General features: G+C 41.8%; 1 protein-coding gene across 7 annotated transcripts in view; it reads right to left on the reverse strand.

Moving 5' to 3' along the window:
- NT5C2 (5'-nucleotidase, cytosolic II) overlaps positions 1 to 15,172 on the reverse strand; it is a 101,848-nt gene that overhangs the window by 2,114 nt on the left and 84,562 nt on the right. For 6 of the 7 annotated variants that reach the window (XM_045853779.1, XM_045853777.1, XM_045853780.1 and 3 more), the window contains 13 exons: positions 15,038 to 15,133; positions 10,001 to 10,092; positions 9,805 to 9,862; positions 8,676 to 8,769; positions 8,223 to 8,276; positions 6,610 to 6,693; positions 5,527 to 5,568; positions 4,338 to 4,445; positions 3,980 to 4,046; positions 2,919 to 3,089; positions 1,483 to 1,534; positions 1,304 to 1,364; positions 971 to 1,147 (listed from right to left, as the gene is read on the reverse strand). In XM_045853779.1, coding sequence (XP_045709735.1) covers positions 971 to 1,147; positions 1,304 to 1,364; positions 1,483 to 1,534; positions 2,919 to 3,089; positions 3,980 to 4,046; positions 4,338 to 4,445; positions 5,527 to 5,568; positions 6,610 to 6,693; positions 8,223 to 8,276; positions 8,676 to 8,769; positions 9,805 to 9,862; positions 10,001 to 10,092; positions 15,038 to 15,133 — 1,156 coding nt within the window. Of the gene's footprint in view, positions 1 to 970; positions 1,148 to 1,303; positions 1,365 to 1,482; positions 1,535 to 2,918; positions 3,090 to 3,979; positions 4,047 to 4,337; positions 4,446 to 5,526; positions 5,569 to 6,609; positions 6,694 to 8,222; positions 8,277 to 8,675; positions 8,770 to 9,494; positions 9,619 to 9,804; positions 9,863 to 10,000; positions 10,093 to 15,037; positions 15,134 to 15,172 lie in introns of those variants that run through there. The other variant, XM_045853784.1, reaches the window with a different exon arrangement.

The following is a 15,172-nucleotide window of genomic DNA, read 5'->3' on the forward strand; positions in this document are numbered from 1 at the left end:
CGACAGTGTTCCTTCCCAACCCACCTTCCCGAAAGGACTGCCCCACAGTGAGCTGTTTACCCTTTTTCCCCCTCTCCCTTAGAAATCAGATGAAATTCACCATCAGAACTTGTAGGACAAAGCCTTCCCCTTCAGTTTATTTCTTTGTGCCTAAACTTTTTGGAAACAGTCAAGATCTACTGGGCAAATACCAACAGGAAGCTTTACTGTTTGACTTGTTTCACTGGTTAAAAACAAGTTTCACTTTGCTGCTGAGTGATCATTACATGAACATAATTCTCAGCAGCGAGCCAGCCCACACAGCTCACTAATTCTTGAGGCTTTGGTTCTTTTAAAAGATCTTTGGTCTCATGTTTCCACTTTCCAGCAAAACTTTAAAATGCTACTCGACTACAGTCACTCAGGTTCCAGGAAAGCAGTGGCAACTGCGCGCACAGAGCTGGGAAGCCTCCCGACTTCCCTGTCGCCATAGTTACCGTCCTCTCCCTCTTTAGGGGGCCGTGCGCAGAGACCAGAGGCCAAGGCCGTTTAGGCACTGAAGCGTCTCCCTGGAACTCCCTAAAAGCTGCCTGTCCTCTTTCTCCTCAACCCTCAGAACTGTGCCCAGGCCATTTACTACAGCCTGAAGCTGGGTAAGATGAGAAAGAAGAGATCCTTATTTCACAGCAAAAACAGTCCTAGAACCTAAGAATATGAAATAAATACCACATTTCTCTCATTTAGTACTAACAAAAGAGGAAAGTCTTCACTATTCAAACAGCCTGCATTGGTCGATTTTAGAGTAAAGTTATACCCTGTAACATTCTATCTTGATGATACTTTCTCAAAGATTCCTTTTTATGCAACTTTCCTCTTGGGCTTTGCCCATCAGAAAGGAATAATCCAGACCCTCCTGTGAAGATCTGGTTGCAGACCTCAGCCCGAAGAGTATCTTAACTACAAACAGTAGCTCAAAGCGGTACCAACTCACCAAGACGTGGGCGGCCCTGAAGAGGTAGCTGAAGGGGTAGTAGAGCAGGTTGATGAAAGAGGCCGCGTACAGGTCGGCATAGCGCATCACCTGGCTGGCAAAGAGGGTCTGCCGGGAGCCACTGCGGAACAGGCTCCCCATCATCCCATAGCACATGTCCATGTCATGAGTCACTTTCTAAAACAAAGAACAAGAGTGAGTGTCAGCTCATTTAAAAAAAAAACCACTTATTGAGTACTGGCTATGTGCCAGTCCCTGTACAAAATCAGAAATACAAAAATCACTTCAACTTTATTTTGCGAGTTTTCTCCCAAATCCCGCTGGAATGGATACCTTAATGCGCCTCTGGATGGAGCTGATGTCGGGGCGCTCATTGCTGCTGCTGTCCAGGTGCCTGCAGACAGAAGACCCAGTGCCAATCTCCAGAAAGGACACCGCTTATGCCCAGGCGACTCCCAAAAAGGCCCATGGGTTTCAGGGGATAAAACTTTAAAATTAGGAAAAAAACTTACTTGTAGAGTTCGGCCAAGAAAATATCCAAGCTCTGAAGTTCTTCAAAAAGTGCTAGTTAAGGTTTGGAAGAAAGAGGAAAAATATGGAAGAAAGAGGAAAATATTTTTAACGAAATAAAAAACACCCAGTTTTAAACTACTGCTGAAATTGAATGACATGGTTGCAGATATGACTGAAGAATACAGACATGGGTGAATCATAAAATAACTTCCTTCTCCCCCTTCAGGAAGACCCGCGGCCCCCCTGCCTGCAATCTGGCAGCAGACAAACACTGCAATGTTCTCTCTAACTGCCTTCTTCCCACTGAAACGTCACTGACCACAGCTCTGCTTCTGCTAGATGCTGAATCTTCTACGCTGACAAAGTGCCCGGTTCACCCGGTTTCTTAGGTGTGTCAGCAAAGCAAATACTAACACAGAATGAGGTGACTTGTCCAGAGTTACGAATGTAGGAAACAGAGCCAAATCAACTAGATACCTAACACTTCATAGTGGAAAGCTGAAAATGTGGATGAAAGGCTAGCAAGAAAATCCCACCGGTAAGTAGAAACAGTACCAACAGCTGCGTGCTTCCCTGCACTCGGGCTCCCCAAGAGAATTAGGCCTTAATGTAATCTCTGTATATAACAAACTGTCTATCAGCCATCTCGGGGATAACAGAGGGTCATTTAATCATGTTCTCTGTGCTGTGGGTCAGATGAGGAGCTGTGGCTGAGAAGGGCTGTTACTTGTCTCTTCTTTATACACACGTCACCTCAGTTAAATCTCATCGGCTTTATGAGGTAGGTGGTGTTATCCTCATTTTCACATTTGAGGAAACGGAGGCAAAGGGTGACTCAGTGGCTGGCCTGGGGGCACACAGGTGTTGCCTTTCACCACACTGGGTGAGGCTGGCTAGCACTGGTCCAAGAACTTGTGTGTCAACTGTCCTCACGTCACTAAACCCACAGCTCATGTTTGGTGCCCACAGCGTAACTCAGTTCAGAGAATGGAGTGTAGCCCCATTCTCTGCTTCTCAGAAGAGCGAGTGAAAAACACCAGGAGGTGGTTAACACGGAGAGCCCTCGATGCCCCGGACTCACAGACAGGAGCCGGTAGCAGAGAGACAGGAGCTGGCAGCATGGCTGGACTAACGGGTCTGCCGAGGGGCTCACGGGTTGGCTGCCCCAGTAATAGAAGTCAGGGCATAATGTTTTGTACTTAAAGGGGATCGAGAAGAAACTGAGCAAGATAACCTCTCACATTTCCTCAAATTCCGGACTTCTGTGAACTATCTGGCTATCTGGGAAGAAGGCTGGCAAACATCAGGGCCCATCTGTTGGTCCCTCCGAGCCCTACATACGAGGTGATGGCGCACGGAAGAGGACCGACTCACGGCCAGTCACGCACATGGACTGGCCGTGCCGAAGATCTACACAGTGAGTAACGCTCCTTACAACTCTTATCAGTCCAGACGTGAAGCTCCTGTGCAAGCTCAGGAATCACCAAGAAAGTTCGCCACCCTTGTCGTTTCTTTGATTTTAAAATGTCCCCAAAAATGTGATCTCCAATATACAAAATATCCTTGCCCTTGGCTCCCAACAGATCACATATTGTATCAGATGAACCTGAAACGACAGAACAAACAATGAGAAAACAAAAATGTCCCATATTAAAAAACCAGCATTCCCAGTGCCATAGTCAGCAAATGCTGTGCTGCTTAATTTTATTTTTTTTTTAAGATTTTATTTATTTATTTTTAGAGAGGGAAGGGAGGGAGATAGAGAGAGAGAGGAACATCAATGTGCGGTTGCTGGGGGTTATGGCCTGCAACCCAGGCATGTACCCTGGCTGGGAATCGAACCTGGGACACTTTGGTTCCCAGCCCGCGCTCAATCCATTAATTTTATTCTTACAACTACGTGAGGAACACTCTAGAGAAAGGGCTCACCTTTCTTAAAGACAAAGACTCACAATTGTCTTTTTCTCATTCTTTTTATTGCCTCTAAGACAAAATCTTCAGCTCCTGTGTGGTGACCAAAGCTCTTGGTCACCAAATCCGAGAGCAACAGCCCTGCATGTCGCAGTGTCAGTGACATCTGCAACCCACAGAAGCGTCGCCGCTGTTTCTCATCACGAATGTGCCATTAAGTTGGCTGTGTTCAAACGTTTCTCATGCCAACAAAATACATATCTGTCTGCAGGGGCTCCTTTAGAACCCCTGAGAACCATCCCAAATGAATCCAGGACACTGAGAAAAAGCCTCAAATAGGTCAAAGAAAGGTGAGGGTACAAAAGATCCTTTTAGTGAAAATCAAAGATTCGCTAGGACAGACTAACAACTTCTTGAGCCCCTTCTCCTGGACTCCGGTGGCACTGGGAGGTGACTGAAGTATTCGCCTTCAGCAGGTGACACCTTCAGAGTACTAAAGGGTAGATGTGCCGCTAGGCCAGGAGGACCTCCACGCTTTTGTGGTGAGGCCTGAGCACAGACACTACTGGGAAACCTGCAACTCACCTCCTGAGTACACGATGCCGTGCTGTAAAGGGCCTGTGTAGGTGCCGATTTTCAGCTTGCCGGTTTTCTGTGAGAAGAGAATATGGCCCTTGTAACTCTTCATCACTCATCACAATCTCTACCCAAAATGCTACTTGGCTAGGCAACCAAATGAAAGGCACTCTTAAATTATATACATACATACATATATATATTTAATTATTTGGCTATCAATTAACACAAAAAGTCTTAGAATAATTTTAAAGGAGAAACACAGCTCAGTAGTTAAAAATGCCTGTTTCCTTAGGGAGCGTGTGCATGGGGGAAGGGCAGACAGGCAGGGCAGTGCACTAGCAGAGACACCACCCTCCCAACTTACAGTGTCCACCTGACGCAGCACGGTGCCCTCTCCGAAGAAGAGCGGTTTGCGTGCATCCACCAGGATCAGGTCGAAGTAAGACTGCCACGGCCGATGGGAGCTCCCAGGCTGAGGGGGGAGAAACAGCAAAAGCTGAAACATCACTCCTAACCCTAAGGCGCTAACATTTAATCTCACTCAGATGCAAGAAATGTAAAAATACTAAGTATAATCAGAGGATCCCACTATTTTATTAAAAACATACTGTATCTAATAATCTCTACTACATTTTTGATCATTTCATCTACTTATTTCATAGAGACTTAATATATGAAAGAAAGTGTGCTCACACCTGAAATGGGCTACAAGAGTGAGCTCAGGGGGTGCTAAAGAGAGATTCCGATCGATATCCAAGAGACAAATTAAGAGAGAGAGGCAGATAAGCATCAGAACTGAAGTACACAGACTGACACGCAATTACGAGCAGATTTTACTGGCTAAGACCTCGGACTGATGGTCTAGGTACACAGTGGCCTTTGGCTCAGACTGCGTGCGGGCTAACCACAGCACTAACGTAAAAGCCATGCCCATTAACATTATTTCCATCCTGAAACTGAGCCACGGCGTTGACCTTTTAAGGTCGAGTTGAAGAGCAATGAATGCTGTGTTTTTGGATGATCTCAAAATAGGGATTTACTGATACTTATTCAAAGAAAGCATAGTATTAAAATCCCACAAGTATGTGATTAAACTGCAATGGATATTCCTTAAACCTAAGTGCAGCTGTACTGCAGATACAAAGACTTCTCTGCTAAATATCAAGGTTGACTGTTCCCTTAGCACAGAACTCATCAATAACTAATAGCAGACTCTAGAAGTTGTCAGGAATGTACATATTTTCTCTGTTTCTTTTCATCAGTTATCTTCCTCAACCTGAAAATACCAAACCTAATAACTCTGCATAGAAGTCCTTGGGCATCAAGTTGTTCTGATCCCACCCTACTAAATGCCACATGGATATCTCTTTAATTTCTGCTACCAGGTTTTCAGATTGTGAGCAACTTTCAATTATAACAGCACTGCCATTTATTTCTCATGTTAATGAAGATTCCCGAATGGGTCCTGGCCCATTCCTTAATGTCCACATTCCAGGCTGATTAAATGCATTCATTATTACTAAAGCAATGGTCTAGTAATTTATATAGAGTACCTTGGGGCCATGTGGGAAATCAAACAGGTAAGTCATAATTTTCTGGAAAAAAAAATCCAATATAAGGTTCAAATAATACTTCTACAAAAGACATAAAACAGTACTAAAAAAGAATCACACACAAGCTTTTCATAAGACAAGTCTTTTTCAATATAGGATTCATCACATTCTCATTTCCTCCGAAGTTTAGGAAATCACAGCCGTGAGAGCCAGAAGTGAATGCTCCATCATAACAAAGAAACATACAAAGGCTCTGACATTCTCAGAAGGACATGATTTTCTTCCAGGAGATGGTTTTGCAGAGATTCACCCACACATCCCTACCCAATTCTCCTACTTCACTGGAACACATTTTTGGAGGCAAGAGTCTTTCAAGGTTAAGAGCACAGAGAAAACTAATGCCTCACAAGTAAATAACATACTTTGGCCTTTTTACTACTCTTCATAGACCAACCAAGCCACTGAACCACTGACTTTGTAAAACTGCTTATTCCAAATCACCAGGTTTCAAAGTCAAGATTTTACATAAGGAGGATTGGGAAGCACTGAGCTTCTTGCTAGTACTATGATTTTGTAACTATCTTAGCAAAAGTAAGATGAGGTTAAGGACTTCAATCAGCTTTTCTACATACTTTAATCATGGCAAAGAACATCTGCGTTAAGCGGTGGTAAATTTTGAGGGCCAAGAATCAAAACAGCTCTGCACCATCTACTGCTGTCTGGCTCCCGCCAGCAGGGAGGGAGACCATGTGCAACGAAAGGGGTGACTTAAGTTTCATAAATGATTTGTCAAAGAGACACAGAAGCCATTTTCATCAGCACAAATGCTTCAAATAACCCCCAAATTAAAATGTTCTAGTAGTTAACTGCAATTAGGGAAAATAGTCAAATATTTAGAAAAACCTGTCCATCACTCTAATGTAGCCCTTATGCTATATATTTTTGCTCTTTCCACTGCTTTCAAATGAAATGGTAAAAACTACCCTTAATACACTATGATCTTCTTCCTTGTTATCTTCACAGTTCTTTAGGCCAAAATAATTCCTCTGTATAAATAAACAAATATGAATATTAAGCACTTACATCTGTATATTTATAGTCACTGTTGGTGGCAAGAAATACTTTCCCTACTTCCTTCATCCGGCTCAGAAGCAAAGGCAGTTTTCCCTGAAATGTAACATAATGATGAGTCAAACAATAAAACACAAACACATATTCATTTACTGTGGAGCAGTCATGTACTGGACTTTTGTCCACTTAAGTAAGAATGGGAATGCCCTGTAAGGGTTGGTTGGATGATTACAAGATTTTTGCATTTAGAAGATCACATTATCACTGTGCATAAATTAAGTATTAACACATGTAATATACAAGGTATATTTTAAGATATAAATTTGATATATAAAATGATACATATAAATGAGTATATGCTCACTAAAAGCATACCCCTACCTTCCTCATGTCTGCCTCAGGAAAGAGTCTGATTCACCTTGTAATCTTATTATGTGAATTAGATGTGTTAGAGATCACATCAGGAGAAGCTGATTTTAAACATCACCAGCAAAATCCTCTACATGCAGAGCGTCGGATACAGCTTCACCGTACACACTCTCACTGAAACAAACACCCCGCAGAACTGAAACGGCACGTGCAGGTTATGGTCCAGAAATGTGCAGATGCATACGGAATTCTAACCCTCATACAACCAGAGAGAAGAGCAGAGTTTTCCTTCTCTCACGGTAAATAGGTTCCTTTACTTAAAGTCCCTGGAGCTCTCCCATACCCCTTAGCATTCTTTTTTGAAACAACAAGGATTGGGGTGAGAGTGGAAACAGGAGGTACAAAGACTGAAAACAGTAAATAATCTTTATCAAAGTACTTTGGGAAAATATTGCTACTTTTCCTCTGTAAGAAAAGGAAGTATGTGTGTATGTTTACATTTTACTTTGAAATAATTTCAGGCTTAAAGAAAAGTTGTGAAAATAGTAGAGGGTTCCATACACCCTTCATCCAGCTTCCCTTACTTATGTAGGACATTCCCTTAATGTCCTACATAACCACAGCACAGGTACCAAAACTAAGGAATTAACACTGACACAACACTATTAACTGAACTACAGATCTTTCTGATTTTTACAAAGTTTTCCACTAGTGCCTTTTAAGGTATTTAAAACCTCCCTTATTATTCCCTGTTGATAGGTTAAAGACAATATAAATAAGTTGCATATATATACATTTTCTTAGACAATCTAACACAGTGGTTACGATTTGGGTTACTACTTACTAACCGTACGGATTTGGCCAAGTTATTTAACCCCTGTATTCTTCAGTTTATTCATCTATGAAGCAGAGGTAACAATACCTACACCTAATTCAGGGTAAAAAAAGATGAAACAGGGCAGTGCATGTAATCACTCAGCACATCGGCGTGCACACAGTAACCCCTCCAGCCGCCACTCCAATCAGAGCGATGGGGACGAATGGAACACTGGGTCTTCCTGCCCACACACAGACAGCAAAAACCATACTAACACCTGTGCTCTGGCTAAAACTCTGGGTAATTATACTTGGCATATATTATGCCAAGACAAAGGAACACCTTCCCTTGTGCATTCTGTTATAAATAGGCTTGTTATTGTATTCGTTTCCCAAACAGGTAAAACAAGTTATCGTGTAGATTTCCCCTTATTACTCACATCTTTGACGACATACTTCTCAAGATTTTCAACTGTCTTTTCCTTCAGGGAGCCCTAGGGGAAGAAAAGGGAAAAAGAAAAAGAACAAAACCAGTTTTTAACAGCTTGTAAGACTAACTGTGTCTACTATCAACCCAGGTGCATCGAAGTATTCACCAGAAAGGAAGAGCAGGTACACGGGAGCAGGCCAGAGCAAACTGGCATGTGCGATTTGCTGCAACTCCGCCTCCAAAATGTATTTAAAACACAAAACTATTTTTATTTTAAACTAGAAATCAAAAGGCACCTCATATTTTATTAGTACAATTTGTAGTAAATCCATGGGTTTTTTTGTTTTTGTTTTTTTGCTTTTTGTGGAGAGAAATCCTGCCCTGTCTGCACTGGGGAGTTACTGTCAGACCACGTAAAACACACGTCAGTGAGAAAGCAGGCGCAGCAGCAGCTCCCAGGTACCTTGTAATGAACCCAGTCCACGGCGTCCCTCACGTCCTGGAACATGCTGCGGTAAGACATGAAGAGGTCCCCGTCTTTAAAGCCTGTCTCGCAGCTACAGAAAGATGAAAAGAACATGACGGGGAATCCACAGGAGGGCAAATAAGATATCACACTTGCCCAGGGACCCAAAGTTTCCATTATCACATGGATAAAGGTGCTGGCTAATTAGGAAAATAATACCCTCTAATGAAAAGTCATTCTGATCACCAGAGATGACTATGGTGTTCAGTGGAATACAGTAACCGTGAACAAATGCAAAGTGATAGAATAGACTGAATGGGAGCTAAAAGGCCAGCTGCAAAAATATCACGTTCCTTTAGTCATCACTTTTAAGAAACAGGTTCCCATCAAAGAAACATTTAAAAGTTAAAACTGATTATTTAAGTTCTCTCCACCCTGACTTTTCTGATGTTGTCTCTGAACACAAAGGTACTGCCTGTTTTCTATTCAGCTCAGTGGCTCGGTGCTCTACTGAAGTCAGTGCCTTGAAGTGGGCAAGACCTGAAGAGACAGGAAGTTAGCAAATTCTGGCGCACATGGCTGAACTTTCGGCAGTGGTTACATAACTCCCAGAAAGAAGAGGATAACTTGCTTGAGATTTCAGTGAAATTTTACTTCAGGGAAGATAAACGGTATTTATCCCTCAATCAAAGCTTGCTGGGTGGGCCTGGGAATGAAACTAGATTACTGTCCCCGAATGGCTCTTGGGTAGCTGCTGTGAAATGAGTAGGGGGGTTTTAGTGCAATTCTGTCTGGACAGATAATCAACACACAAACCTCCCACTCAGTTGTCACAATTAGCACCTCTGCAGGCCGTCTTCATTCCCAGGAGAAGCCAATCAGAAGTGGTCCCTTCCAAACGGCAGCGTACTGGCAAGGAGAGGGGCCGGGGCCGAGGGGAGAGGAGAGCCCGCATGGAGCTGCTGGTGCTGTCCCATCTCTCTCGGGCTGGCAATGAGGCATCTCTCACTAGCACTAAATTCACTTCAGAAAAGCAGAAAAGACCTACAATGGCCAGTTCTCTAAAACCCTGCACATTAATTTTTTTTAAAAAATCAATTGGAAAAAAATTATAGTATATACATACCTGGTATATCTGGGACAATTAGTAAAAAAATCTACTAGGCAGGCCAACAGGTAGGTCTCTGAAAAATGAAGAATAGATATTCATAAGCTATGAGTGAAATAATTCAAACTTATTTTATCTATCTTCCTTGAGCAAAGACAAATAATCTTGGGAAGAGGAGAAAGCATCAGCATATAAAAGCATAGAATGAGTCTACCTGGTAGGTTGAATAGTGTATTCAGAATGTAAAATCTTTCAGTGTCATCTCGTTGGATGAATTTATTTGGATACTGCTCTCTAGTTTCTGGTCTGAAAGAAAAAAATGTAATTAATACTCAGAAAACTAACATTATAGCAACTGTGAGATATATTCATCACTCAAAAATTCATTCAAATATTCTGATGGCTACATGCATGGCAAATTTCCAAATATTACACATGAAGATACACAAGTTCTGGTTCCTGCCCTTAGAAAGTTTTCAGTCTGGTAAGGGACAATTACAGCAAGGCAAAAACCCTAACTCCATAACTACACAAGAATGGTGCAAAGAGCTATGAGAAAACTGAGGAAGGGGAGACCATTTCAACTTGGGGTTGAGAAAGATAAATGTGGGAGCGAGGAGAGCAAAATCTAGGGAGGCTTCCTGGAAGTGGTGGTGTGTAAGCTGGTCCTTAAAGCCTAGACAGACCAATTCAGACACTAGTCCAATTTGTGTAGAGATGGGGGCAGAGAAAAATAAAACTAAAGATAAACTGAGGCCGATCGTGCCATTGTTCTCATGCGTTGCTCAAGGGCAAGAGAGCATCACTGACAATGTTTAAGCAGCAGGATAAAACCAGCAAAGCCGAATTATAAAAATATTAAATCAGCTGCAGTTTTAGGATAAAATGGAAAAACAGATGTGATAACTGCAAAAATAGCTACAAATTCTGCCTATCTCTTTGCAATATGACTTTGTGGTTCCTCCGATTATGAAACTGCGCCCTTGAATACAGCCTTGAACAGCAATAAACAAGAGACTTCAAAAACACTCATGCACCGGGGCTTGCCCACCCCTGCTGCACCTGGACCTCCGAGACCACTGTGGGACCGAGAGTGAGCTGGCCTGCCGGAGGGGAAAGGCTGCCTGCGGAAATGAGGCGCCCTAGCCAACAGCCTGCCCACTGCCAGATGAGAGGCCATTCCAGATCAGCTGAGAAAGCCCAGAACTGTCCAGCTGACTCTCAAAATTTTGAGCTAAATGAAATGATCACTGTTTAAACTATTAAGTTCTGAAGTGATTTATTATGCAGCAAAAGCTAACTGACACAGAGATAAAAGGCCACAAAAATCAGGGAAGTGGTTATCGCTGCAGTCCAGGTGAGAGCAGCAGGGGCCTATTCTAGAGTGGGGGCAAAGGCAATCAAAGGGAAGAATGTACTCAAGAGAGACTGTCAAAGTGAAACGAACAAGACCAGGCATCTGACTGGATGTGGCAGATGAGGAACATAAACATCAAAGATAATGATGTTCAATAAAAAAATAAAGAAAAATAATGATGTTTACATTAAGGTGTCTCTCAGATGGTGGTGGTTCCATGAACAGAAATATGAAACTGGATCAGGAGTGGATGTAAGAATTTTATTTTAGACACATTAAGTTCAAAGTAAAAGACTTTTACAGGCATTTAGAAACACAGGTCAAGATCTGAAAACAGCAACCCAGACTTGAGAGATGACATCTGTGCGCAGGCAGCACGCAAAGTCACGAAGACGGCTGGAACAGAGGAGAGCACTCGCGCGCACAGAGAAGACTGAGAACATAAGCGTGGAGGACACTTAAGGTTTAAAAGAAAAAAAGCCAGCGAAACAGAAGTTGTTAGAGATGCACGAGAGAGCCCTGAAGAGTGAAATGGGACACCGTGAAAAGAAGGACGGGACAACATTAATAAAAATATTACAGAGAAACTGAAAGGGAGAAAAACTAAACTATAAAAATGTACAATTCTCAGGGTGAATTCATGGAGATAATTAATCTAAATAAAGAACATCACATTTAAAGAGTAACCTGGGTCAATTCCTGGTTGAGTTTGTTAACTACAAATGGCATAAGTTCTAGTTAGGAATATAAAATCGTGTTGTTTCCTGTCTGTCACTCCTCTGAAATAAAGTTCCAATAAAGAATAACTTTGGAGAAGACCTTATCTTCTAGCCTTCCAAGATTTTCTATGATGAAAACTAAGGTCAACGGGAATAGCAGTGATATGCTTGCTTCAGTCAGGTCTGGTAGGATGACACTGTCCCTTCAGATGTACCTTCCTATCCCCGCCATCATTAAAGAGTACTTTTTTTACATAGGGGATAGATAAGTTATTAGGCAATTAGAACCCAAACTGACTTATAAATATAGTTAACAATTATGTTTTGTTTAAATTGTTAAATCATGCTAATACATCTTTTAATAAAAATTAATTTGGGGGAGGTAATGTATCACACAAGAAGGAATGCTAGACTACTGCTAACTTTCTGCAACCCATGGAATAAAGATTTGATCTCGCCCTGGCTGGCGTAGCTCAGTGGATTGAGCGCAGGCTGGGAACTAAAGTGTCCCAGGTTCGATTCCCAGCCAGGGTACATTCCTGGGTTGCAGGCCATAACCCCCAGCAACCGTACATTGATGTTTCTCTCTCTCTCTCTCTCCCCCCCCCACCGCTTCCCTCCCTAAAAATGGATGAATAAAATCTTTAAAAAATTAAAAAAAAAAAAAAAGATTTGATCTCAATATTACCCTATGCTAAAAACTTGAAAAGCCTCCCTGGCTGGCGTAGCTCAGTGGATTGAGCAGGGGCTGGGAACCAAAGTGTCCCAGGTTCGATTCCCAGCCAGGGTACATTCCTGGGTTGCAGGCCATATCCCCCAGCAACCGCACATTGATCTTTATCTCTCTCTCTCTCTCTCTCTCTCTCTCTCTCTCTCTCTCTCTCTCTCTCTCCCCCCGCCCTCCCTTCCCTCCCTAAAAAAAATAAATAAAATCTTAAACAAAAGAAAACTTGGAAAGCCTTTGCCATTGTCCAAAACAGAGGCCTCAATTCATTGGCCAGGCATGTAAGGTGCTACCTGCTAAAGACCCTAATGTCCCCTCCAGCCTTGCCCGTCACAAACTGCAGTGACCTCCCTCGCTCATCTTCCATATTCAGCCTTTTTGCTTCTCCACGGACTTTTCCTCTGACTCTGAAAGACTGTGCAGTGCCAGGTACTGGCGGAATGATTTGAATGGTTCTGCATTTACTCCTAAGTGACTTACTGTTGAAACATTACTAAATGTATTTCCAAAGGAACTATTTGGAAACATTACTGGCTTAGTTGGGGGAAGGAAGAAGGCCTGTGGGTCTGAGTTAGTAAATCCACCAGTAGTACTAATTTACAGAACTGCTTCTCTTCCTTTTCTACTCTGACTACCCCTCCCCCAACAACACAGAAACCCCTTTTCAGACATTAATAAATAGAATGTTGGTTCATCTTCACTGAGATTCTGAATTACAGCGACAATATCCATACGTAAAATAGCTTAGGTTGCTAGTGCTATGTTATCACTTTATGTTCTAAATCCTGCAACTGGGTAACTCATGGATTGTGAACAAACCCCGCATGGGAGGCACAGTAAAGAAGAGCAGAGATAACAGTGAAAGAAAGGCCTGTCCAGATGTCTCAAGATGGGGTCCTTACTTCACACTTTCCTCACCTATATACTTGGAAATCTCTGAGCTGATGAAACACCAGCTGAAGAGTCTTGCATAAGATGCTTCAGTTCTAAGTGGGGTTTTAATGTGGCCTCAGATTTAAAGAAAACTCTAGTACAGTTTCAATTAATTTGTGCCTCTTATCACAAATGTATTTAGCAAAAAGACACTGCCTCTTTAACTAAATTTCAATGTAGACTGTGTGGTTTTGACTACTTTGCCATTGAGAATAATATGTAGCAGTTACATGGGAGACTGACACATAACCTGCTTGGGTTTTAAGACTTGCTCTGCCCCTAATACACATCACTGATAAATTAGGGAGTGCAATAGTGGAGAAGGTGCATGATTATAAAGCCACAATGACAGAAGTTGTCAAATAGCAGTACGTGATTTCTAAAGAGAAAATTGGGATGTTACACCAAAAACACTAGACACTAAATTTTATCTGCTGTTACTAGGGTGGAAAGTCCAAATTAGTAAGAATAGTGGAAATATGCTAATTATGAAAATAAAGCTTATTGTTTTAAATATGATTGCCCTGCATTCATTTTTAACCCCATGTTTAAAAAAAATTAACACCATAATCAAATACTGAAGCTATTCATTAGAATGTTTTAAAAAATGTTATTAGCTGTTAAAAATCTTAATCATTTACACTGTTGTAGTGTTAAATTTTTCAAAGCACTTTTATGTACATACCTACTCAAAGCAGCTACCTGAGAAGTGCATTGAAAAGAATATAAAAATCTTAGAATTTCAAATAAGGCAAAGCACCTACAGTTTTTTGAGGGGCAAGTTTCAAGATTAGCTTTGTTGGATGCTGTACCATTAGATAGCATTTACTTTTTTAAAAGATTCTATTTATTTATTTTTAGAGAGAGAGGAAGGGAGGGAGAAAGAGGGGGAGAAAAACATCAATGTGAGAGAGAAACACTGAACAGTTGCCTCTCGCACCCCAACCAGGGACCAAACCACAACCTAGGCATATACCCTGACCGTAAATTGAACCAACAACCTTTCACTCTGAAGGACAACACCCAACCAACTGCACCACACAGGTCAGGGCAGAAAGCACTTATTTTAAACAAAATGTAACTGCTAACTATATTTATATGTCAGTTTGGGTCTCAAATGCCTAATACATAATTGTTAAGTATCCTTATGTTAAAAATTGCTCTTTAATAATTAAAAAAATAGGGTCTTGGCTAGTGGCTCAGTGGATTGAGCACTGGCCTGCGAACCAAAGCATCACTGGTTTGATTCCCAGTCAGGGCACATGCCTGGGTTTCGGGCCAGGTCCCCGTGGGGGCACATGAGAGGCAACCACACATTGATGTTTCTCTCCCTCTCTCCCTCCATCTGTCTCTAAAGATAAATAAAATCTTTTTTTAAAAAGTATCTTGCTTAAAAAAAATAAAAAATAGGAAAGTAAAGTATGTTAAACCCAGGGAGACACTGTCATCTTCATATTGTTTGACTAAAAAAAAAAACCAAAACACTACAAAGAGGCTAAAAGTTCCCTTTGTACTCACCCCCTTATGAAGTTAAATCCATGTGCGCAGACCAAGAGGTTTCCATAGGCATCAACTTTCAAAAGATTTCCATATAACGTATCAAAGACAAGTCCCCTATGTGAAAATGAAAACATTATGAATATTGCAAAGTAA

The sequence above is a fragment of the Phyllostomus hastatus genome, unplaced genomic scaffold (assembly GCF_019186645.2).
Source record: "Phyllostomus hastatus isolate PE091 unplaced genomic scaffold, TTU_PhHast_1.1 phas_scaffold_1066, whole genome shotgun sequence".
In the NCBI taxonomy this organism is placed as follows: domain Eukaryota; kingdom Metazoa; phylum Chordata; class Mammalia; order Chiroptera; family Phyllostomidae; genus Phyllostomus; species Phyllostomus hastatus.